At 44.4% G+C, this 24,564-nt stretch overlaps 1 protein-coding gene across 2 annotated transcripts in view; it reads left to right on the forward strand.

The window, feature by feature from the left end:
- Positions 1 to 24,564, forward strand: part of LOC108926313 (nuclear factor of activated T-cells, cytoplasmic 3-like) — a 48,461-nt gene that overhangs the window by 15,415 nt on the left and 8,482 nt on the right. For both annotated transcript variants that reach the window (XM_018738929.2, XM_018738930.2), the window contains exons 3-9: positions 2,246 to 2,408; positions 10,540 to 10,739; positions 11,137 to 11,309; positions 12,243 to 12,383; positions 18,324 to 18,379; positions 18,578 to 18,704; positions 19,976 to 20,977. In XM_018738929.2, the coding sequence (XP_018594445.1) occupies positions 2,246 to 2,408; positions 10,540 to 10,739; positions 11,137 to 11,309; positions 12,243 to 12,383; positions 18,324 to 18,379; positions 18,578 to 18,704; positions 19,976 to 20,977 (1,862 nt within the window). The remainder of the gene's footprint in view (positions 1 to 2,245; positions 2,409 to 10,539; positions 10,740 to 11,136; positions 11,310 to 12,242; positions 12,384 to 18,323; positions 18,380 to 18,577; positions 18,705 to 19,975; positions 20,978 to 24,564) is intronic.

Here is a 24,564-nt window from a genome sequence, read left to right on the forward strand (position 1 = left end):
ATACATAATTTCACCGTATTTTTATTTCAGTATTTTAACAAAAATACAGAAAAGTGGAAAGCCTCCCATTACTTTTTACGTATAAATAAATACATGCGTAGGTATGTTTTCGTTTTCAAATAATTAATGGGTGTCATTTCTTTTACAGACTGTTGGTAGGTCGTGCAGGTCCGCTCATAGACGTGTACATTAAATGAAGCACGCTTATGCGCGTGGTCCCGAAACTAAGCGTTAATGAACATGGTCCAAAAATGGTATGGCTGTAAAAGTGCACCAACCTTGACCACGTATGGCATTAACAAGAGAATGACTGTACTATCTAAACCTCAGATTTGGAGACCGTTTTAGCCGAAGTTGAAAGGATTCAATCAGCATATGCTAGTGAGTATTACTTTGGAACGCCTGTTTTTCAGTGGGCGGTGGTGCCAGGCATAGTTTTCCGCGTCGATTACATTGTACAGCGGATAAACAAGTTTATGAAGCTGCAGCTTCGAACTTGGAAAGCTTTGTTTCTGGCCTTCTGCAAACTGGAAACGTATAAAATTTCAATGAAAACGCGACACTTCGTGAACAAAGCCACTTGCACGGAAGCATCATTTGCGGGCCTTTATTAGTAAGTCTGTAGGCAAATATCAAAATCGATTTCGGGTTTACTGCTGAAGTCGATGACGAGATTTGTAGAAAGAGTTGCCGTTTCGCCCCGAGAAGAGCTGTACGTGGCGTTAGAAATGCCTCCGGTTCAGGGTAGAGGCCTTCTGGGGAGGGATTGGTCCAGGAGGTGGCCACAGCCAGAGCCAGATCTCTATGGAGGGGAGCGGATGCTGAGCAAAGGTTAGGCTATTTAAGGTTTCAGGTGAGGTGAGCCCTGCCAGCTCCACGTTTCCTGTGTGTCCGTTTTCATTTTCATGCCAAAAGCAGAGACGTGCTTCCCCCCCCCCCCCCACTTTTTTTCTTTTTTTCGCTCAATTTTCTGGTGGGGAGAAATGCGCCTGTCACCTTCATTGTGTTTTGCAGTTTAACCACATTTTTGTCTTGTGGAAAATTATGAGGGCTATAGTTAGTCTGTATGCAAAACTGGGGGAAATAACACTTTCGTGGACTTGAGTGTACTCTTGCAGCTTGCTAGCATTGTCAACAGATGGGCATTTTCCAGACCATCAGCGTAATGCAGGCCAGATACTGATTGGCCTAAATCAGTGGCATCTTCTCACTGAAAATATTAGGCAGTCGCAATGAAACGAGAGATCTGGTCACAGGAATCTGTTGCTGGATCATGTGTTTCGTTTGCTTTTAATCAAATGTTTCGTTAGAACTTTTCCAGTCTGGTCTTTACAGTGGCCTTTTCATGAGTTTCACATGTGTATAACACACTAGCATTTTTATATTTTTTTTTTTTTGCCTTCAAAGAGCTTGTGTTGTTGATGTGATGCGTGCTATGTAGCCTTTCTCTGAATCTGAAGTTGGACCAAGCAGGTGAGTTAAGTAATGAAGTAATGAAGCCATGATTTTCATGTGCTATAAAACTCTTGCAGCCGGGATGAAGCACTGCAAATAGCGCAGAAAACACCTGTACAGCACAGATGCCAAACACAGCCGGGAGTGTGACCTGCAGTTTCACACCTTTTTTTTTTTTTTTTTTTCTCTTCTGTTTTTTTTTAAACCACCTTTTCTTTCAGAAATACTGCTGTCGGTGCAGTAAAAAGGCTCTGACTCCACACAGGGATACTGATACCCATTTAGCACTTTTCTGTCTCTGACCCATTAGCTGGAGACGATTTCATCGCTTGTGTGAGAGCATCACAGCTTACAGGAAAATTAAATGTAAAACCTTTGTTTAAATAAATGTAGCTGCTATTGGCGGTGGTGTAGTGTCATTGAAACCAGTGTTTTGGCAAGACAGCTCTACAATACGCAACTTGTTCTGCCGTTTTCAATGAGTGTATTTCAGACATCCCTATCTTAATACCGTAGTAACGATATTTACATTTATTCATATAGCTGATGCTTTTCTCCAAAGTGACTTAAAAGTGTTAAAAGGTTACAATTATTTACTCATTTGTACAGCTGGGTAATTTTACTGGAGCAATTTTAGAGTAAGTACCTTGCTCAAGGGTACTGCGGCCAGAGGTGGGGATTGAACCTGCGACCTTTGCATCCAAAAGCAGCATCGCGAACTGCTACGAGCTGTTGCTAGATATCCTCCTCTTCCTTCTCATCAAACCATTTTTCTGCATTGCTCCAACAGCACCTCCTCCCTCCCCCCCCTCGATTGGCCGTTGCCCAGCCAATTTGGACAATATGAACTGAAGATCGAAGTACACCCCAAGGCTCACCACAGAGCCCACTATGAAACCGAGGGCAGTCGAGGGGCAGTTAAGGCAGCCTCTGGAGGACACCCAGTGGTCAAGGTAAGACCCCTAGCCCTTACTTGATGGTTACTGTGGTCATGAACATGTTTTGTGACTTCTGTATTGCCTGCCAGTATTATGCAGCTGATGGAGTTGCGCTAAAGGGTTAAAATATTTTTCTTTTTTCCTCATGTCATCCTGAGTTGCAATGATAGTGTTTCTGGTGGGAGAAGTGTTTCCATGTGACGCGTGAAAATATGTATGGAACATCTCACTGTTTACTCCATGACCATGGGGATACGTTTAAAAAAAGCTAAGCACATGTGACAGTGATGTCACTTATGAAATCAAGTCATGTCTTTGGTGTATAAGCTGCAAATGTTCAACTTTTCAGGAAGTGCCGTCGGTTTGTGCTCTTTGTGTTCCTCGGCATATCCTAGATTAATTTCCTTGCGGGGTGTATGAACCACACTTGCGTTGCACTGTCTTAGTATTGGAGCTGGTTCATGTGCAGCCTTCCTGTGACCTTCCTCTCTGGCCTTTAAGTCTAGTACTGTTGTGAGCTGATGAATATTTAGCAGAAACATTTACGCTGTTTCTTCACAGCTCTGTTCACGCCATCATTGCACATGACAGGATAGCTGGAGTTACTGTAATGTAGTAAATTGTCATATTGATGATACAAAGATAGACAGTTTGAGAAGGTACTGGTAATTGTTATTGTTTGCTGTAAACCATAAAGACACACACACATTTTCAGAACCGCTCGTCCCATACGGGGTCGCGGGGAACCGGAGCCAACCCGGTAACACAGGGCGTAAGGCCGGAGGGGGAAGGGGACACACCCAGGACGGGACGCCAGTCCGTCTCAAGGCACCCCAAGCGGGACTCGAACCCCAGACCCACCGTAGAGTAGGACTGGGGTCCAACCCACTGCGCCACCGCATCCCCCTAACCATAAAGACATACTGTGTGAAATGCCAGGCTGCTCTGCTGGTGATTCACAGTTCAAAATACAAATATGTTGTATCCTGTACAAAATACGTAATGCTGTCCTGAGGAAAAGGCAGGTCTTTGTTCGGATCTTTATTCGAATGTTATTTGCTGAGACTCTAATGGATTTCTGGAGTTTGCCAAAAAAGAAGCGTTTATACGATGTATACTGGTTCATATGGGGGGTTGTGACTAATTAGCTGAACTTCAGAATCATGTGTTTGTATCCAAATCTCTCCTTGTGTTGAGGTAATGCATTCTTCGTAGTTTCCCTCTGAGATGTACGTTGCTTTGGAGAAAAGCGTCTGCTAAGTGAATAAAACGTGATGAACCCGATAAACTGAAAACATACAATAAATGTATATGTACTAAATATAATACTATATGCGGGGCAAGTAATCTAGAGAACAGCATTCATACAATCGAATGATGACTGATTGAAAATATTGCTATAAAATCATACAATAAAACAGCACACATAATTATGTATACACACTTTGGTAGGGCATTTTCCTAACTTTTCTCATAGTGTCGTTAATGTGTCTTCATTCGCATGTGATGTTTTTTCTGTTCTGAGACCTTTGTTTTCCTTAAAAGTGTTTCCAGATTCCCACATCTTCTGACCTGTTTCCTGAACAGATCTTTATCCCAAAACTATTTGTGGCTAATGATTAACTACTCTAGCAGCAGCCCATCACTGAAGCCAGGTGGATCTCTGCTGATGTATAATGTAGCCGTAACGCGTCACAATAGTAGCGTCACCTGCACCTTGCCCAGGTTGACGACCTCATCCCGTTGGAGCAATTCGCTTCAACGTTTGTCAGAAAGCAGAACATCCCGAATCATTCTCTTTCCCCTCCGTACATTGGTACGTTCGGGGAACTCGGGAATCCGGGACCTACCCAGCATGACGACACTCCGCCGTTTGGATCAGTTCCAGTTCCTGTATCAGATGAACAGGCTTGGGTTTGACGGTTACCCTCCCAGAGTAGAAAGTAGTGCAAAGTGGCAAAGTCAAAGGCAAACAGACTATGAGAGCTGGAAGGGTGCCATTGTCTTGTTAAATGTGTAAGATACCCAGGGGGTGATGAAATGCATTATTGATGTCCTGTGCTGAGCTCTTTGTAGCCTCGCAGTTGTTATGTTGCTTTTCTGAAGTGAGACCACGTTCACTTATCTTCTCTGCCGGGCCTTGTCTGGTTCCCTGAGTGAAGCTGAGGGCTGCATTGAGATGGGGGGGCGTTGTGAAGAAGTGTAAATTTGATAGAGAGGGCATTCTAGGTCTGCAGATCTGTACTCCTTATGCCGTCACATCACAAATATTCTAGCCTTTGTTGAGCTGTAACAGCAATGAAAGCATGCTTGGTCGAGTCAGCGTGCTATGTTCACTTTGTAATTCTTCAGTAGTCTGGGTATGTTGTGTTATCGATAACCTTCAGCTATTGGTGCAGGGCTCTGCACGCACACGACGGAACGTTTCTGTCGTCTTGTTCGATAAATGCTCCGCAAAGTGCCGTTAAAGGCGGAGGTTAGTTTGGTGATCATCGCACCTGTATCGTTCCACACCCATGGAAGCAGAATTGGCTTCTGTACAGTTACTTATATCACTTATAGAACCACCTCTTTAAACCAGAACCTCAGCGTAATGAAGTCTATAAAAAGAATCCAGAATTAACTAGAAATGAATGGTTTTGTCAATTTTGACAGCAGCTGGAGCAAAACCAGAGCCCGCAGCACGAAGCCCCTATCTCTGCAACAGTTGCCACAACAGTCACGTAAAGCGAGCAAACACAGCAGGCGCTGTGTACGTTGATGCCGGAGGTTGTGCGTGCGGAAAGCACGGAAAGCTCGTGTAGGTGGTGGGGGTGGGTAGGACTCCTCGGCCCGAGGAGGTGCACCGACTCAGGTGAGCGTCGCAGAGGGCAGCCGGTTGCGTCACGCCGGTTGCTAGGAGACGTGTAAGCCCATAGCCTGTCTGGCAGCGGTACCCTTGTGCGTATTTAATCGGCTTAATTGCGTTTCCTAACGTGAAGGGACGGTAGCGCTCTTCCCCCTTCACGCCGCTGGGCTGTGTAACCGGGCTGCTCTTCCTACGGCTGGCTCCTATCAGGGAGCCCATCGGGCGGCCCTTCTACGCAGCATAAACATATATGCGGCATACGTACTCTATACTTTCTTAATAATGTCGCTGTAGTATTTGGAGACATTACTGTCTGAGTTTCTCAAATAAAATTTCCAGCTTTGTAAAGAGTGAAAATGTTCCACATATTAAACTTCCACATTTATAAAATGGGTAGCGGTAGGCAGGGCCACGCCAGCATTTAGTTGCAGCCCCACGTATTGAAGGATAACATTTAGGGAAAGTATGTCAAAGGAAGCGTCCTTGACGCTAAACAGGTTTCACTGCAGTTTGGTAAATAGAGGGTTTGATTATTCACTGTGTAATCGGGTTATTACGATGGGGGATTAATTTGATTTGCACAAGATATCGGTGCCGCGCCTTAAATTTAAGGGTTTGTTAGGATAAGCCGCAGGCGGTCTTTTACCTAGAAAGCGCTTCCTGTGTCACAGACAGCAGGCGCTCGCAGAGGGCTGTGCCTCTCTGCGCTGACCTTATTTAAACAAGCCGACACGGAGGGGGAGAAAAACGTGCTGCTTCTGACTTGTGGCCTGCCTCCACGGACAAACACGGTGCCCTACAACACTGGGCTTTTTTGTGCGCGAGCCGGTGCCGTCGGTTGTGCCCAGGCAGCGGCGTCCGAGAGCGTCGTGGGGCCCCGGGGGGGGGGGGGGGCCTGGCTGGGTTCGTCCGTGACCTTGAGTCCCCGGCTCTGAGGCTGGCGCTTTCGCTTGCGCACGCACTGACCCTCGCCATGGAAACCGCGGCGAAACACAGGGACACAACTTGGCAGGCTTCCTGCGTCGATCATCGGGCCCCTCTGTGCGGGGAGGGTTGGGGGAGGGGGAGCCACACACGCTTCGACATGGAATGCTCACGCTCGCCTCGCCGCTCACTCGCAGGGGTGAGGGCTAAGGAGGAGCGCTCGTCCTCCGCTTGGCCGGTGCGCCTTCGGTGCGTTTCAGCTCTTGCTCCACAAATGCCGGGGCATTAAAGGTGCCGATTCTCTTCTGTCGACCGTCGACCTGCCACGCTGCTCGCTCCTATTGCTGGATCGGTGCAACAGATGCAGGCCCCAAATAAGCCAGCTTTATTTAGCCTTACATATGTAATATTATCCAAAGCATTCATTAAAGTTTGAGTTTACTATTCTAGCGTTAAGGCCAGACGTGCAACTGGTTCCTCGCGCTGGTATTAATGTCACCAGTTTAATATAACTGCGGATTCATCAGGCCTCCGTTTCCAGCTGCTGTGAAAGGGTTTTAGAAGGGCAGAGAAATGCAAGGATGGCTCCACCTTCATGTTTTGCTCTGATCTCCTATTTGATGGGCGCGCTTTCCTGAGGGCCACCATGGCATTCTCAGGTTTTGTATGTGAATGAATAGAGGATAATTTTTCCTCTTGGGATTTTTGTGACGGAATGATTTTAATGAATGAATGATTTTAATGATTGCTTTGGCAGTATTTATGTGTGTAGCGATGCCATCGCATTTGGCTCTTCAGTCTTAAAAAAAAATTAAACTAGGGAATGTGTCTTTACTCTGAGATTTTTATTTTTGTTTACAAATTCAGAAAGCAGAGTTGAAGTTGTTACGTTTTGGTATTTATTTTCATTAAAATTGTTCTTTGTGATGATTACGTTGCAGACCACGAATCTCTCACAAATGCAAATTCATGTAAATTTAAAATGATATTGTAACAGTTTCTACTGTTGTTCTGACCCACTTCAAAACTTACTACGTACACATTTTTACATTGAGGTTACCTCCAGCTTCTTCAAGAGAGGAAATGAGCATCCCTAAACAGTTAACTTTCTGTGGGGTGCCATTAAGTTTGTCCTAGCCATTATTGAGTTTAAAAGAAAAAGATCAAATTTGTTATCTTCTGTTGGAACTCAAACATCGATCATTGTTTTTAATTTCAATCCGTTTTGGGAGATTGAAAGATGATTGAGGAGCCAGTAACTTCAACCACAACTGCAAGTATGAATGAATGTGTTTGGTATGTATAACAGACCTTTCTAGGTACCTTTAATCCCACAATTTTGCAGAGAGCTTCTGAGCATTTGCCGGATTAGTGCTCTATTCTCTTGGGGTCATTTTTAGAGTTTGAGTCCAACCTAGTGATCCACACTTCCCTCCAGCAGCATCTGCTCAGTGGCGCCAGCCACCCTTTAGCCCTGCATGTATCACAAGCCCTCTCCAAGACCTGTGTGTCCTTCTTCACAAAGGCCAAAATGGAATTCCATGCAGCCAGTAAGTCTTTTGAGTTGAATATATGAGGAACCAAAAATGAATATGCTCTCTGCTTTGCTTTTGTGCTGATGTAATTCACATTTAATCTAAAAAGTGTTTACTGTTTATTAATCCAGAGCAGGGGGGCGCGGTGGCGCAGTGGGTTGGACCGGGTCCTGCTCTCCAGTGGGTCTGGGGTTCGAGTCCCACTTGGGGTGCCTTGCAACGGACTGGCGTCCCGTCCTGGGTGTGTCCCCTCCCCCTCCGGCCTTACGCCCTGTGTTGCTGGGTAGGCTCCGGTTCCCTGCGACCCCGTATGGGACAAGCGGTTCAGAAAATGTGTGTGTGTGTGTGTGTGTGTGTGTGTGTGTGTGTGTGTGTGTGTGTGTGTGAGATCCAGAGTAAGCTGGGAGGAGTGGTTTGTCACGGAAAGGAGCAGAATGTCGGGGCGAGAGTGTGTCACACCTCAGTATCTCGCGCTTGTTTATGCCTCTAACCCTACCCTCACTCTAGTCTTGTTTGCTTAACTCATCAGTCCTCCTCTATGTTGTCTACGGCCGCCATTCCCAGGATGTTGGAGTAAAGATTTCCCAAGCTTTCAGCTTTGCACTCCTCACTGCACACTGACACACATTTGAGGTGCTTGTATACCACAGGTGATTAAGAACAGTGTTTTATGCCGACATCGAAAAAAAAAAAATACGATGTGAATCTTCACGGTTGCTTTTAATGTGAAGTAAAGGGAGACTTTTTCTTCTTTTACCTTTAAGACTTTTTGATATTTGGCCTTGAGTTTGACGAGTGTGTTTAATTTTGGGGTCTTTTAAACATGGTGATAGTGTTTGTTAACCCTGGTAGCAACAGCCCTGTGTACCTGCATCTGTCGCCAAAGAGCTCGGCTGCCGTGGGCCCTCCAGTGTGTAATTAATGAGCACGGCCGATTCAACTCGGAGAGGTAGGTTGTGGTCAGGGTCACAGAGATGTTACTGTCTGTCCCAGCTGCCAGGCAGCATCCCTGGGACCAGGCTTAGGGAGTGTCAGCACTTCCCACTTCCTTCCTGAATAGGACGCCAGTCTCTCATGGCATTGCTGTAGGGGGTGCAGTCACGGCCGCATTAAGTATTGACGTAGCCTCTTTTCTGTTTTTGGAGGGGATGAGCATGGCGGAGTGCAGATTTTCAAGCAGTAGTGCCTTATTTAATGGAATTTGTGAAAGTTTGTGCTTCTGGGTGTAATTCTTTTTCCGCAGGAAATTCTGAAGGAAAAGTTTTCATATCGGTCTTACGTTCAGTTTATTGTTGTTTGCCTCTATATTGGCTCTGTGTTCGCAGCCTGTGGGCATTCGTGTTCCTGTGATGCGATAGTTTACCTCCTGAATTACCCAACTGCATTAAATTGTGACCTCTTGAAATAACGGTTTAGAAAACGTAGGAAAATGTTTCAGTAAAATAAGTTGCCCATGTATCGGAATGTTTTCATTGGAATGACGAGCTTTATTTTTTCTTCCACACCGAAAAAAATTAGTCAGTTTGTCTAGCTGGACTCGATAATTGTAGGCTTCACAGCCAACATAAATCATGGCCTTTTCAGTGCAATCCCTTTTTTTTTAACCTGTTGTGTTGTAAATGGCACTTTTACTCACCTGGCCACTCCTCTTTAGAGCTGTCCAGATGTGACAGTTTGAATTTTCCCCAGGAATGGAAACGCCAAGTGAGAATACAACAGCTGAACTCCATCCCGTTTTCTTGGTGCTGAACCTGCAATAGATTAGTTCACCACCCTGTCTGCAGAGAATGGAACACCTGTCAGTGTAGAGAGCCTTTCCAAAAACCACATTTTTCTTTAACTGGCTGAAGGATGAAAAAAAAAAATTTTTAAACCAGCAGTGTTTCTTTTTATATTTGTGTTATAGAGTTTGCTTTCAAAAAAATTATTTTGGTGTATCAGCTGGTGACAACATGTGACCCTTCATGTGTAACTGGCTGAGCGCTCCAAATTTTTCTGCCGTGGCAGGAAGTAACGGTACATAACAAAGGTCACCGATCAGATGTGTGTTCAGCCTGGGGGCTCTCTTGGAAGCGGCTTCGAGTTCCTCTATCATTTACACAGAGCCCCGGTGTGGCTGCTGGTCCCTCCCTGTGCCAGTCATAACACAAACAGCAGCGCAGTTGTAAAGGTACCCTGTTTTCCTTCAGCATTAGTGGCAGTAGAAAAGCCCCCTCTCTCGATGGCTTCCCTGAGGCATCCTCATCCCTGTCTCGTGGATTAAGTCTTGGAGAATAAATGCCTTTTAAGGTAGAGTAAAGATGTGCAGTGTGGCATTGCCTTGACTCCTCTTCACAAGACAGAAGTGGTTGTGTTTCTTGGTCTTTAGCATCTAATTTACAGCCTGCGGAGCTCTTCTCTCCTCATGGTTTTGTTTTAGTCTGGTCTCAGTTGCTATGCCCTGTCGCAAGCCTGGAAAATGCATCTTAGTTCAGGTCAAGATTTCGGAATAACGGTATGCTGTGGATTTCTCTTTTGGAAAGCCCGGGGTTAGTGTATGCCTGGTGTTTCCAAGGTAATCAGTGGTAGAAAGGCATATTTCCAACCAGTATTGTGTGTGTGCACGTAATCCCTGTTATGGAACACAGCAGGGAAAGTATGATGAAGGCCTTCATGGCAAACTTCAGTCTTGACCTGGTTGAAGGCCAGAGCTCCAGAGGGTTCTGCCCAAGCTGATGGAAAGTATTTCTCGTTCCACAGTGAATCTATTTGTTGTAGTGTTTAAATTACCAAAAAAAAGTTGTATGTCAATGGATGGAAGCTGTTCGTGTACCTTAACATACCTGCATTTTGGTTGCAGCTCACAGGTTACAATGAGAAGCCGGTCAACCTGCAGATGTTCATCGGGACTGCTGATGACCGCTATTTGAGGCCACACGCCTTCTATCAGGTCCACCGAATCACTGGGAAGACGGTTGCTACGGCTAGCCAGGAAATCATGATCGCCAGCACAAAGGTCCTGGAAATACCTCTCCTTCCAGAAAATAACATGTCTGCCAGGTAACAGTCGTGAACTACTTCAGAGTTGCATTACTCACTCTTGGGTGTGTCACCATTGAGATTCTGTTGATGTGAAAATAACAGTGGTTCCATTAGCATTTATTGGACCTGTGATGTCTTACCTGGTGAATTTAATAAATGTTGAATCTGAACCCAAAATAAATCATGTCCACAAGGAAACTGAGAAATTCCGCAAAAAAGAAGTCTAAGGAATAAGTTATAGCCTATGTACTTGCTTTAAAACCTTCAATTTGTAAATGTAGTGTTTATGTTCCTTTGATGGTGTGATCCAGGAGGATGTTTTACATGGTTTTTCTACATATAATGTATATCTATGAGACTAATATGTTGTGTTTCTTTTCAGAATCTTACATTTCTTCCCTTCCTGTCTTTGTAGCATCGATTGCGCCGGCATTCTAAAGCTGCGAAACTCTGATATCGAGCTGAGGAAGGGAGAGACAGACATTGGACGGAAGAACACACGGGTGCGAGTGGTGTTCCGAGTGCACATCCCACAACCCACTGGGAAGGTCCTGTCTTTGCAGGTGGCCTCAATCCCTGTCGAGTGCTGTGAGTGTGGTTTTTCTCGTATCTCCCCTAACCTTCTCTCACATAGCCAACACGCACGTACAGGATCCCAGGTTCAGTGTCGTCACAGGAACCTGCATAACTACAGTATGCTCGAGCTGACAGTTTTTGCAGTGATAACCATCCTACAACAACCAGCCTCTTACTCTCATTCGTGTTTTTGTACACAAAGAGCCCCTGTCCATTTGTCACGAGCACACAGTGTCTGGAGGGGCACCGGGATGCAGATTGACTGTGACAGTTGAGATGTTCTGAGCTGCCTTGACAGCGTTTAAAGGCAGTAGATGTGTGTGAGGTCAGGCGAGTGTGTGGCTGGGTTGATGGGTGCATCACGTTTCAGTAGTGTTTGGTGTTTCTGCCAATAACTCCACACTGTCCTTTTTGATGTGTTTTAGAGGCTTCTGCTTCCACTCTTTCTGATGTGCTAAATTATGTTCAGGACATAGTGAGGTAACTATGAGCCTACTGTTTCTCAACTCATGAGCCAGAGCGATGACTGCTACAGTTCGTTTGAGTGGTGTAGAACTTAATTGGTAGATGATGACTATGAGTTAGTTGGAGGCTTACAGTTGTGGATGCTCGTTTTGACTGGCTGAACATTGTGCCTTTAGGAAATTGCGAAACCCATCTGCAGATTCTTTTCTTCCTGTCTTAGTTATATTTGTGTCACTGTAACTATTTGTGGTTTTGTTTGAATGTAAATGTATTGCTGATGAAGGGTAGTAAAGCCTGAAAAATGTTTCATCTTTTTAAAAAAAAAAAAAAAAAAGGAATAATAAAAACTTCCATATGTTTTCAAGTTTTGTGAGGGTCAATGTGAAGTCCGTACTATCATGTAAGGCAAGTGTGTGTGCAGTTGTGTTTGTGCACTGACCACTGAAGATCCTGACCTGCTGGCCATTCACTGTGTTGCAGCCCAACGCTCAGCCCAGGAGCTGCCCCAGGTGGAGAAGTACAGCCTGAACAGCTGTTCCGTTAGTGGGGGTGAGGAGATGGTCATCACAGGTTCCAACTTCTTCCCTGAATCCAAAGTTGTCTTTGTGGAGAAGGGGCCAGGTAAAGATACACCCCCCCCCCCGTCCGCGCTATCTCTGTAGTGCCTTGATATGTCCCCTTTGCCAACAGCTGTGACAACCACCTCTTACGAAATACCTCTAGTTCTAGGTCAGGCAGCACAAGAGTACATCTCCATTTCAGCTCAGTCTTCTGCTTGACCTCTTTGTTCTTTTGCATTAATATAGGGAGAATATTCAATTAAGTTCAGAATATTTTTATAGGGAGTTCTTCTCACACTTTACACTATTATTCAGTTATTTTTTTTAAGTGGTTTTATGCCAAAGTCTCTTAATAGCAAACGGTTGCAGCTTTGGGACAAGTGGTAGTGTAGTAGTTACAGCTTCTACTCTTGGAGCCAAAGGTTGCAGGTTTGAATCGCACTTCCAGCTGTAGTAACCCTGAGCAAGGTACTTGCCCCAAATTGCTCCCGCAAAAAATACCCAGCTGTATAAATGCGTAAGTACTAAGTATTTAACACTGTAAGTTGCTTTGGAGAAAAGCGGCCAAAATTGAAACTCTAAAATCATCTGTGCCAGTGCTGTTGTCACATGCATTAGGTTACGGAACACAACAGGCTTCCCTGTTCTCTCATATTATTGACCATAAATAGACATCCTGTGGCAACACGGTGGCCCAGTGAGTAACACTGCTGCCTCACAGTGCCTGTGTGGTGCAAAAGAATGTGGGTTCAGTCCCCGCTCTGCATGTTTATAGTTTGCATGTTCTCCCCATGTTTGCGTGGGTTTCCTCTAGGTACTCCAGGTTCCTCCCTCAGTCCAAAGATATATAGTTAGGTTAGTTGGTGACACTGAATTACCCATCGCCCCAGCCACTGGTTATTCAGTGCCAGTTCCAGTCCCAGATAAAATGGTTCCTGACAGGTTGACATCAGGAAGGGTGTCTGGTCATAAAATCTCTGCTCTAACCACACCTCCAAATGCTGCAGGACTTGGAGGTGCATTGGCCAAACCTGACTTCTCCTGGAAAAATGTTCAGTAAAACGTCAAGTCAAGTAGATTTTTATTCTCATTCCTCTATATAGCTCGTATGCAGTGGAGCGAAACGTCGTTTCTCCAGGACCACGATGCAACACAGAACAGTACGCAAGACTACATAAAGTGCAAATACACGCCAGTGTGAGACAAGAGCACGGCAAAAAATATACTGAACAGAACAGCAGATACACAGGACAATAAATGCACAATAAAATCTTAGTAGTAGTAGTAGTAGAATGGACATCCTGTGTATCTTCTGAGTACCTCTGTGCATCTGCTAGCAGAACCCAGAGCTTTTCGTTCTCAGGTCCAAAGACCAGTGAGGAGAGTCCAAATTTTTAAATGCTGACAAATGACTTTTAAATTTGTGCATGAGGCTGTTATGTCTGCAAAGGGGAAAGGAAAAAGGGATTAAGTCTGAACACTTGTAATCTTCACAATCGTTGTAACTGACATTTGCCAAGACTGTTTCGAGACTGCCTGCAGAAATGTCTCTGTTCTCTTTGTTTCTTTATCTTTCCAAAATATTTGTAGAAAACTTTTGAGAGGCCTTGCAGTTGATGTTAACTTCTCATCGTTGGATAGCGATAGACCCATGGGAGTGCTCTAGGGCGGGTGATTACCTGATTCCATTGCTTGTTAACCCCATGGGTGGAATGGGAGAACAATAACTTCCACTGATTAAACCTCTGTAAACCATAACTGTTCCTGAACAAGTGTGTGCTTTTGGCTTTACTCTTACTTCTCTTAGAGCAGAGGATGAACACACAAGCTGAATGCTTAGCTTAGCATCCTAGTCCTGCCCCAGGCCGTGTCTGTCATTAATGCATTGCATGGATCACTTCAGTCATCCCAAATAGACGTAGCTAAATTTCAGTTTGTGCTTTGACACGTCAGCTCTTAAGGTGACATTTTTTTCCATCGTATCCTATTATCGAACCAGCGATTTTTCTGAACGTTGGAAATCAAGTGAGCATTTTTAAAGCTTCATGTTTAGTCTTTTTCTGCTACTGCTGCTCTGAACAGACTTGCTGTCTTGGTTTGTATTGTCTGAAGTGAAACATGAATGGAAAAATGTGCTCTTTTATCAGAGAATAATTTGCGCACGTGTTGTGAGGTGACCGGTCATCGGGCAGAAGATGCGAATGTCCTTTCGGTGAGGTGCAGGGCTCAGGGCTCACAGGATCATGTCAACAGGATGCAATCACGAAGAACTCCTCCCTCATCTGCGCCAGCTGCTTGACAGCAGCCTGAACCGACAAGACCCCAACCCCCCATAGAGGCCACGTGTGCTGCTCTGCGGGCGCTATTGAGTTCCCCGTCAGACAGCCGAGGGAAGTGGGGATAATTTGGCAGGCAGGGTGCAGCCTGCATTGAGATATATGCCATGATGTTTGTAAATCACTACAAGATGTGCTTCTCTTAATTAGGAGAACTGATGCGCATTTGAAACACCGGTGTTTCTAAGGGGCAAATGGGGACGGGAACTGATGCAGGGAAAGGAAAACAGGTGTGGGATGTGGTCCGACTGGATGGCAACACACTCCCTCCTTTTTCCTGCCAGGAAAATGTGCTCTTTCACGTCACAATCACAGTAGTCTGTTTCCTGCTTCTTTTTAGGTATTTGTTTTCCTTTGTGCAGAACTGGCTTTATTTAGATAATGGAGAAGAGGGAACTGGAAAGATTATGAAAAATTTGATCAATTTGAGAGCTTCAGTTTAGCACATAGTTGCCGTGTCAACAGAAACAGCCAATCAAAATGTGTAGTCAGCCCTAGAAAGCTTCCCTTTGGTTGTCCTATATTCTAGGGGAAGTTTTCATAAAGGACTGGATGCAAAAATATATTACTGATTTTAACTTTATTTTTGTATTCAGGACATTGTGCGAGCAAGTTTCTCCTAAGTTGTTTAATCATTGTAGGGTTACGTATATTATTATAAAATTCTGCATCTTTTTAGCTATTGTGAGACTGTGAAACTTGGTTTATATGGGTTGGTGTCAGAGGCTCCCAGTGAGGCTTGAGATTATAGTTTGAACTTGTTTTTTGAAGTTGTTCAGATGTGGGTCTTCCCTCTGCTGCAGTGTGAAATTTCACACTGTTGCAGAAAATATCCTGTGCTAAAATAGCAGTGGCCCAGAGGTCATTCGCTGGATTATTACAACTATGAACGGTTTTGTTAATTTTACTTATTTACGGTAGTACAAGAAATATTTTCTAGGTAACGTGATAAACTCGGATTTAGGCATTATATACCGAATGACTTTTTATCTTTTGGCCTAGTGGCCTTATAGAAGCGGGTTGACCCCCCCTTTTTTTTTTTTTTGCCAGATCCCTTGGTATAGACGTCAAGTGCAAGATCACACTTGCTTCTATCGTACTGACGTAACATTAGGCTTTAAAGGGAGGTTTCCACTCGTGATATTTCTTTTTTTATCGGACAGGGAACATAGGAGTGGAACTTGTTGTTCATCTCTGCTTCTGGGATCCCAGTATGAGCATTAATATTTGTAGTAACCCTGCCTTTTCCCAAGGCAACTGAGTGTTTTTTCCCCACTTAAGCTTTCCTCATCTAAATTATTCTTTTAAATATGGTAACCAGGTATTTAAGTATGTGTAATAACTTATTTTAATAGAATGTTGACTGTGTGAATAATTTCTTTTGTGATTTTTTTTTTTTTTAAATGAACAGCAGGACTGCGCTCATCTTTCTGTCTTCCAGACTGTACACTTTTTGGACTCCCATTAGTATATGATATCTAACTCTTTTGGTTTTCAGTGACTGCAAACGTACCGTTATGGAGCATAAGTCAGTTGGAGTCTGTGTCTGTTATTACAGGGACATAAGATCACTGTGGGTTTTTCTGTGGCTGATGTGTCCTCTACTGAAAATTATATTAAGTTTTTAATTGACCAGTGGCACTGAAAACATGGATTGTAGGGATGGACAACTAATCCCACCAAAGTCGTGATCCTACATTCTCTGTTTTCTGTGAAGGTTAGTCAGTTTGAAATCACTTTCACCATTTTAAACTGGTTGTAAGCATAACATGAGATAACAGATATTGATGTGCAGTACAACAGCATGATGAAATGTATCTCTGATTTTAAAACATATTATAGTCTTCTCCCATCGTATGAAGGTTGTTTCTGAAAAATGATTCAAGTGAATTCTCATAAATTGAAAACTTACATTTATTCATCTAGCTGATGCTCTTTTCCAAAGTGACTTAGTGTTAAGTTACTTACAATTATTTGCCCATTTATACAACTGGGTAATTTTTACTGGAGCAATTCAGGGTAAGTACGTTGCTCAAGGGCCCTGGAGCTGAAGGTGAGACTTGGACATGCAACCTTTGAATCCACAGGCAGCAGATCTAACCAGTACGCTGCCAGCTTTCCTACCAATTACTATTACTTTCAGTGGTAGATGGTTTAATGCGTTTTTGGGCCCAAAAATTGACACCCATTTAGGTTAAAATCTTTATATTAGTAGTTACCGTAATACAACGTAACAAGGCTATTTTCTTTCATTAGGTACTCTAATACGGCATAACTGTCTACCTGTGCTCGTTCAGCTTTTTTAGAGCTATTCCATAACGTACATTTAACCAATGCTGACAAACAAGAGATACACACACATTGTGACGGTGCTAAGGCAGAAAACTGTAAATGAATTCCCCTGTTGTTCCCTCTGCCAAGCCCGTTTTTGTTTTTCTACATACGTCAGTGAGGTTACCGTTCTGGTTCTTACTAGTGTTTATTCCAGTGCTTGCCTCACAGTGCATTGTGGGATTTCTGTTTGGGCCAGGCAGCTGTGGACAGCCGTTGTATGGTTGGGAGTGATATACATGGGTTTCGGTCATGTTTGGTCTTAGTTCCTGTACTGTCTATCGCGTCTTATTCAAGACTGCATTTCAGACAGATCATTGTCTCTGGACCCAATCTGCACCAGTTTCACCTTTAAAGTGATGCTCGGTGTTTATGTATTAATTCAACCTTTAATGCAACTGAACAGTACTAAAATAAGGTATGAAATGAATGCAAATGAACTGAAACTTAGAGCAAGTTGAAGACATTTAGACAGTCCAAACAGGCCATGATTACCGAGATTAGAACAGGACACAGCTCTCAAGAGGTGCAAAAAATCCTGATTTTCTCCTTGTAAATGTGAATGTCTTCTCAGCCAAGAGAAGGCGTAAAATGTAAGTACTTGTCCTAAAGCTGAATTCTTGTGACCTGAATGGGCACATCTTGGGTCCTAACTCAACTGATATTTATAATAATAAAAAAGTTGTAATTTAAGCACATTGTACTAGAGATTGCTTTGGAAAGGAGGTGTTGTTTGCTAAAGACCACAGATTTCATTTATCGTGGCATACTTGTTGTTTCCTGCTGTTTTTTCATAAATTTTTGAACACTGTAAAAAGGTTTGCGTAACACTGTTATTATAGTGATAGTAATGCATGATTTGTGGGGGTTATTTCAGGGAACTGTATGATGATGATTTTCCTTGGCTCTAAGGAACACATGAACAACACATGAACAAACACTCTTGGGAGCAAGTGGGGTAAAGCAGGGACTTTGAAGCTCTTTGTTTTTTATGTTTGTTCATTAATTTATTACAAATTAAATTTGTGATGTTTAAAACTGGAAAATACAGATATTTATCATTTCTTTTTTTTTATGGTAAGGCACATTTTGATTCCAGTGCCAAGTGAAAAGTTCAGGTGATTTTCCAGGACTGATCAAAATTTAAAAAAAGACCCAACTTCCCAAAGAAGCAAAACATTTTTTTTTTTTTTTCTTTTTCCCCAGACTCCTCATAAGGAGGAGATTTACTGCAGCTCCAGCAAAAGTTGTGTTGCAGAAGTATTTGTGCTATTGCTCAAGGAGGGCCAACTTTGTATGTGAGCAGCAGAACTCAATTTAATTTTGCCTTCCAGATGGACGTGCGCAGTGGGAAGTCGATGCAAAAATAATACGAGAAAAAAGTCACGGAGTAAGTAGAAATTTGTCTAAATTATCATATCTGAAAATACATTGTTCAGCAGAATACCGTTGTGTTCTAAATGAAGTTGAAACATGAACGACAGATTGATGGAGCAGAAGTTTGTACTGCAAGGAGACTCGACAGATGTGCGCACACGCGGCTGCATAAGCAGTGGAAGCCTGAGCTGTCTCGCTTTTCTCTTTGTAGTCAAACATTGTGGTGGAGGTCCCCCCTTACCACAGCAAGGCCGTGACCTCCGCTGTCCAGGTGCAGTTCTACGTATGCAACGGGAAGAGGAAGCGAAGCCAGTCCCAGCGCTTTACCTACTTGTCAGGTACAGGAAGGCGCCCCCGGCCCAACGGGAACCTTCTGTTTGAACCCATGGCCGCCATTTCTTGCCTCACCTTCTGAAGAGCTTTCCCTTTGGCTGTTTGTATGTGATGTGGTTAGGGAGAGGTCACGTGACTGGCAGTTATGTTTCACACCTGTGCAACTGTTTGTGAAATGCTTTCCAACTGTTTTTAAGTTTTCAGCATGCAAAGCTCTTCTTTTCAGGAAACTGCAGCCTGGTCTTTGAGCTGTGTGGGAAGTGTAGTTAGGAAGACTTTACTTGAAGTAAATTAATTAGAAATGCTCATTTTCACATAATTTTTTATTGATGAAAGGGATACATGGTAAAGGCATACTTGTTGTTTTGTTCTCTACTGCAATAATGGTGTCTGAGTGGCAAGGGCCCTCTTACCTCCTCTAAGTCAACGAAGTCCAACTGCTCTGCTCTGCTCTGGCAGTCAGAGAACAGCATCGGTTTAGGTTTGGCAAATTGAGAAGCTTCTCCCTTTGTCACGGTGCTAATCGAGCATAGGATATCAATATCACTTTTGTGTTACTGCTTCAAGGGACAGTTACCCTTTTCAGCAACATCCAAGTCTGCCTGTACCTGCTGTTGCGCTTTCTTGTTGTCGAAGAGGCAGTGGGGTTGGCAAACTACAGTGCAGAGCAGGCAGGATTGCAAACCCATGTTTCTCCGGTTTGTCCCTGGGCTGCCGTAGCCTCGGGGTGCTCTCTCTTTCCCACAAAATGGTGTCCATGGCACAAGGACAAACAACATATGCCCTCTTGGCTTTGCAGTTGGATAAAAATAATCTCTTAAAGCATTTGTTTGGTGAGCACCAGATTGAGAAATGGGTTACTGTTGATGATGCTGGTCTGCTCTATCTATGTTATGTCCTAATTTAGATTTAAAGTTTAGATTTAAAGTAATGTGTTTTCTGGGCTCATCACTAGCATGGCAAAAAAATATGACAAACAAAATCTTCCTCAGAGTCAGAATACAGATGTCATCGTCTCATATTTGCCGTTCACATTCTAATATACATATACTTCAGTTTTATGTGTCATATTAAAATGTTGATTTAATTTTTAAAATTTACTATTTTTTTTTAACCATTCCCCTGCATGTGTCTTTGTAATGTATTGTATTTTTGAAATGTGTGTAGATCTGCATTTTGGGTTTACTGTATCTAATATTGCATTTGACTGCCAATCTCAAATGAAAAGGGCCACAGTGACGATCTGACCGTTGTTTGTTGTGTGTTTTCCTCCTAGTCTTGGTGAAACAAGAGCACAGGGATGACTTAGACCTACCCACTGCCCCCTTGCCCCTGCCACTGGTTCACCCCGCCAGGCCCCAGCTGTCCTCCCCTGACCAGGCCCACCCCCACCACAGCATGCTGTCCAGCTCCTCCCGGGGTCTGGTGCCTGGCATTCCTCCGGCCCAGCCCCAATACCCTTCGCTAGGCTCCCACTCACTCCAGCACCTGCCACAGCTCCAGGGCCCTGGGCTCTCTGCAGGCTCCAACTGCCAGTTGATAGGGCCGCCTATCGCCTTCCACTCCCAGCCAAGGCAGGCGTACCAGCCTCTGCCACCCAACCTGCTGACCAATGGTCAGACCAGTCTTCCCATGAATGCGGTCCCCACCCAACCCTTTCAGCAGATGCCCTTCCAAGGTGAGCCAGCAGTCTCTCAGACCCTGGGGATGGGTGTTGGCTACCACTCCTCAATGGCCTCGCTTTCTGGCTCCACTTCCCCTTCTGGCACTGGCCAGCCCCTGAGCCACGGCCCCCCACGCCTGCATTCACTGGGGTTCCCTTGCCCCAACCCGCTGCAGGTCTCATCGTCCAGCCACCCCATGGCACAAACACCAGCACAGCTCCAGCATGCCCTTGGCTACCACTCTGCCACCCAGAGGTCAGCCTCGTGCCCATCTCCAACCACAAGCCCTGTGTCAGTCACAGCCTCTCCACACTCCGGGCCTTCTTCCCCCCAGCTCCACTCGCTTCCATACCAGTCATCCACTCCAGACTCAACCTCCTCACCCCCGCCTACAGCTGGTAGCCCTCTTGTACACCTCTCACACGGCCAGCCCTCCCCTCAAGCAGCAAGCCCCAGCATGAGCAGCCTGCCTTCAGTGGGCCCATTAGGGCACCCCCTGGCTGCCCAGCAGCCCTTTCCTCAAGAAGTTGAGAGGTTGACCATCAAGCAAGAACCAGAGGACAAGGAGCTCACCTTCCGATCCATCGGTCTGCAGGACATCACCCTGGATGACGGTAAGGCTGAACACCACGGCACTTGCATTCATCTCACTTTTTTCTGTGAAACGAGTGACGCTGAAGGTAGTTCTCAAATTCCGTTTTACTTACTGTTGCAATTTCATAGTGTAAACACCTGTATGTTTTTCATGCGTTTCCATAATCACTAGAAGTGAAATGCTTCCAGTTCTACTCCCTCTCTCACTACGTAGAAGGAAAACCGTTCTTTAATTCTGTCCTCCTTGTATCTGGGTTTTGAACGGCTGATCGCTAAGCTGCTCTAATGAGTTGAATATTGTTGGATTCTTGAAATACATTCCTTGAAAAATTTGCGTTATAGAGAAAATTTGTTTAATTATAAAAGCAATAAAGTATTTTCATAATCACGAGTGACCGAATAGGTATACAGTACATAAATATAATAAATAATTTTAATACGAGACCTTTTTATATCGCTAATAAAGCAAGGATTAATGGGGATCCAGGCCAGCGAATGGAGGGAAGTTGTGGGCTGTAGGCCATGTGCCACCAGCCTACATTGTGCTCTCTGTCTTTACACTTGTTGTGGTAAGCGGAGATGCAGCAGGGTGGTGGAGGGCTGTGGCTTTAGACCTTCTGGCCCACGCAATTTCACGTCAGCACCGCTGAAACTGAATCCGGTTCACATGGTTCATTAAACGCTTCCTCCGGGCCTGAATGCATGTGATGTGTGGCACATTGCATGTCCAGCAGGCTTCCTGAACATTTGTTTCAGCTTGAGGTAATGATCCTCAGTTTGGGTGAATTTACAAGCCATTTTTGTAAGGGAAGTGGCAGTTAGCGTATAGAGGATGTGGTAAAGGAAAATCTTCAAATGTTTTTCACAGAAGCAGTGGTCAGATGCAGAGCATATGTACTGACAAGACATTTTTTCAGGCAAGACCTAAAATTAGCTTGCATGAAAACCAAACATCCTTGAAAACTTTCCAACGAATTAGTAACTTTCCATGCTAATCTTAATAGAGGTTGCTGTTAAGTACACATGTATGAGATAGTCTTCTCGTTTTTCATTATTGTGTTTACCATCCAAAACAGACTGTTATACAGAAACTGAAGGATATGCACCAAATGACTGAGCAACACCAGCAACATATGGTTACAAGTCCATGGCCATAACCACTGTACTTCCTGCTGCTCCTTTGAGCTTCGCTCTCAGACCTGTACAAATGAGTAGCCAAAGGGCCTTTTGTTAATGAGCAACTTCTATGAACCCTGCAAGGAATTCCTAGGCTCAAGCTGGGATTATGCAAACGGGTGTAGGTACACAGGCATGAACCTGTTGTGAAATGCATCTAGAGAAGCCCGTGAGCTCCACCGTTCCTGCTCGACACGTGCGAAGGCAAGCATGGAGCAAAGGGAGTAGCGCACGCGGGGATAGTGGGTCCGCCCATGCTGGACTGGGATGGCGGTGTTCTATAAAGGAAATTTTGGATTTTGGCACAGAGGTTCCTCAATGGATTAAACTCCCCAAAGGGCTCTCTATAAATAGAAAGCTGACTCTGTTGGACATCATATCAAGGATTGCACTGTAAGAAGGACTATTTTAAAAATATTTTTTAAAAAAAAAAGGTCAGGAATGCAGAGTAGCTTTATGAGATATAAAGTGGATTTAGCTATAAGTATGAAGTGCAGCAGAGATTATTATGCTGCCTGAAATTTATTTTGGAGTACTAAAAAAAAAAAAATACACCGCTCGGATCGGTACACAGATTTATATCAAATCTTTCAGCGTCAGTAAAATTCCAGTTGGTGTTAACCGTGCCTCCCATAGGTCTATGGTAAGGGCTGTAACTGGCTCTTGTCTTAGAGCTGCTGTTCATAAAAATATTTGACATGCTTGAGTTTTCAGTTCACCTGTTTGAGTCTCTCATTCCTGTCAACCGCCTCTAATCCTCCCTGTTTCACAGCCTCAGAAAGTACAAATGTCACTGCTTTATGAACTGATCAGACCCTCCGGTAGAGTTTTCCCTGTGATTCAGATGGTCTTTGACTGCGTTTCACCACAAGTGCTTGAGACACTCCGTTCGGTTTCGCTGACATTGTTACCAAGTGACTGTTGGAGTTGAGCGCACGTGCTGAAATGCAGGTATTTTATCAACATCACATAATTACAGAATTAGAAAGGCATAATCGGTCAGTTATGAAAGCATTGAGTACAGTTAGTATTCCCATCAGGCTTCAGTATGTTAACTTGTGCTGTATGATGCCAGGTTGGGGGTAGGAACATAGTCCAGAGTTTCAGCAGTGTGCTGAACTGTTGCCACAGTACAGCCTGCAGGGTACGGGGCACACGGCTTCCGCACACAGGGGTACCTCCGAACGCCACCGGCAATGGCGCCTGTACTCTCGTCAACATAATTACACCTGTCATGGCGATAAACTGTCAAAATCTTATGGCGAGGACCCGTGCGTTTTAATTAATCACCTCACGCTGCATGGTGTTTCTGCTGTCTGCGCGAGCCATATGTCCCCGTCTTGCGTAGCGCTCCAGCAGAGCCCTGCAGCCTTGGTTAATAATAGGCCAGGCCTTCTGTGCTGACAGCGGCCCGCTGGCAGGGGCGTGCGCCGTTGGGCACGAGACACAATGTGCCACGCCAGCTCACAGGTCGCTGTGGCTCCGTAGCCTCCGATGAGTCGGGCTGCCTCGCAGGGTGTCTCTGGGGCGGGACTGTTGGAGCACAGTACAGAGCGCATTTTAGGAGAAGAATGTAGAGATACATCTACTCCGTTCGCCAGAAGCAGTGTTGGATGTAGGTGAGATTTATATTTAAATTAACTAATAGGTTCGGACATCAGAGGTCTCAGGACACATGACTTGTCATGTGAGGTCTCAGATGCTTCCTTTGAGAAATGAGGTGGAGCCCTGAGACATTTTCCAGATTTATTTCAGTAGTGTTTAGAAGAACAATGAGTGCCACCCCCCTCCTCCCCTTTTTTGCCAGCTCATGCTCAGGAGATACATTTGCTGTCCATTTAGGTTAAGGCTGCGGCCGGTCTGCAGCATTAGAAAATATGTCTGCGCCATACCACAGTGAGAACATAAGCTTAGGGCAGCACGTGAAACGAGTCTCATCAGGTTAATAGCAGAACGTGAAATTCATCTTAAAAATTACATTAAAAGTAACTTCGGACCATTTTAGCTGGCTTTACATGATTAAAGATAGACACTCAGTTCATGTTTCCTCCTACTATTATGCATATATATCCTCACACAGTGTTTTGACAGTGTGGTTATGCTACTTTTTGCTTTTCTCGGTTTTGCTTCCATGATATCTTGTCTAAAAATAAGCTGCGATCTTTCTAAACTGTTTATGGGACTAAATGGGTCATTTTTAATCCCTGCACTGCTTTGTAATTCCTTGCATTTTCAACTTGTTTTGAGAGTGTTTTTTGCAGCTTGTACGGTACTTTTATTGGCTACGTATGGGAAGGGTCAATCAGATATAATGTGTGCCCATGGACAGCATTCTCTCACTGCTGAGAAGTAGTAAGCAGAAAGCGTGTCGTCATTTACGGCAGGACTTGTTGGGTTGAATGGAACACTGTAGTTACATTTCTTTACTGTT

This window comes from Scleropages formosus, chromosome 7, assembly GCF_900964775.1.
Source record: "Scleropages formosus chromosome 7, fSclFor1.1, whole genome shotgun sequence".
Classification (NCBI taxonomy): domain Eukaryota; kingdom Metazoa; phylum Chordata; class Actinopteri; order Osteoglossiformes; family Osteoglossidae; genus Scleropages; species Scleropages formosus.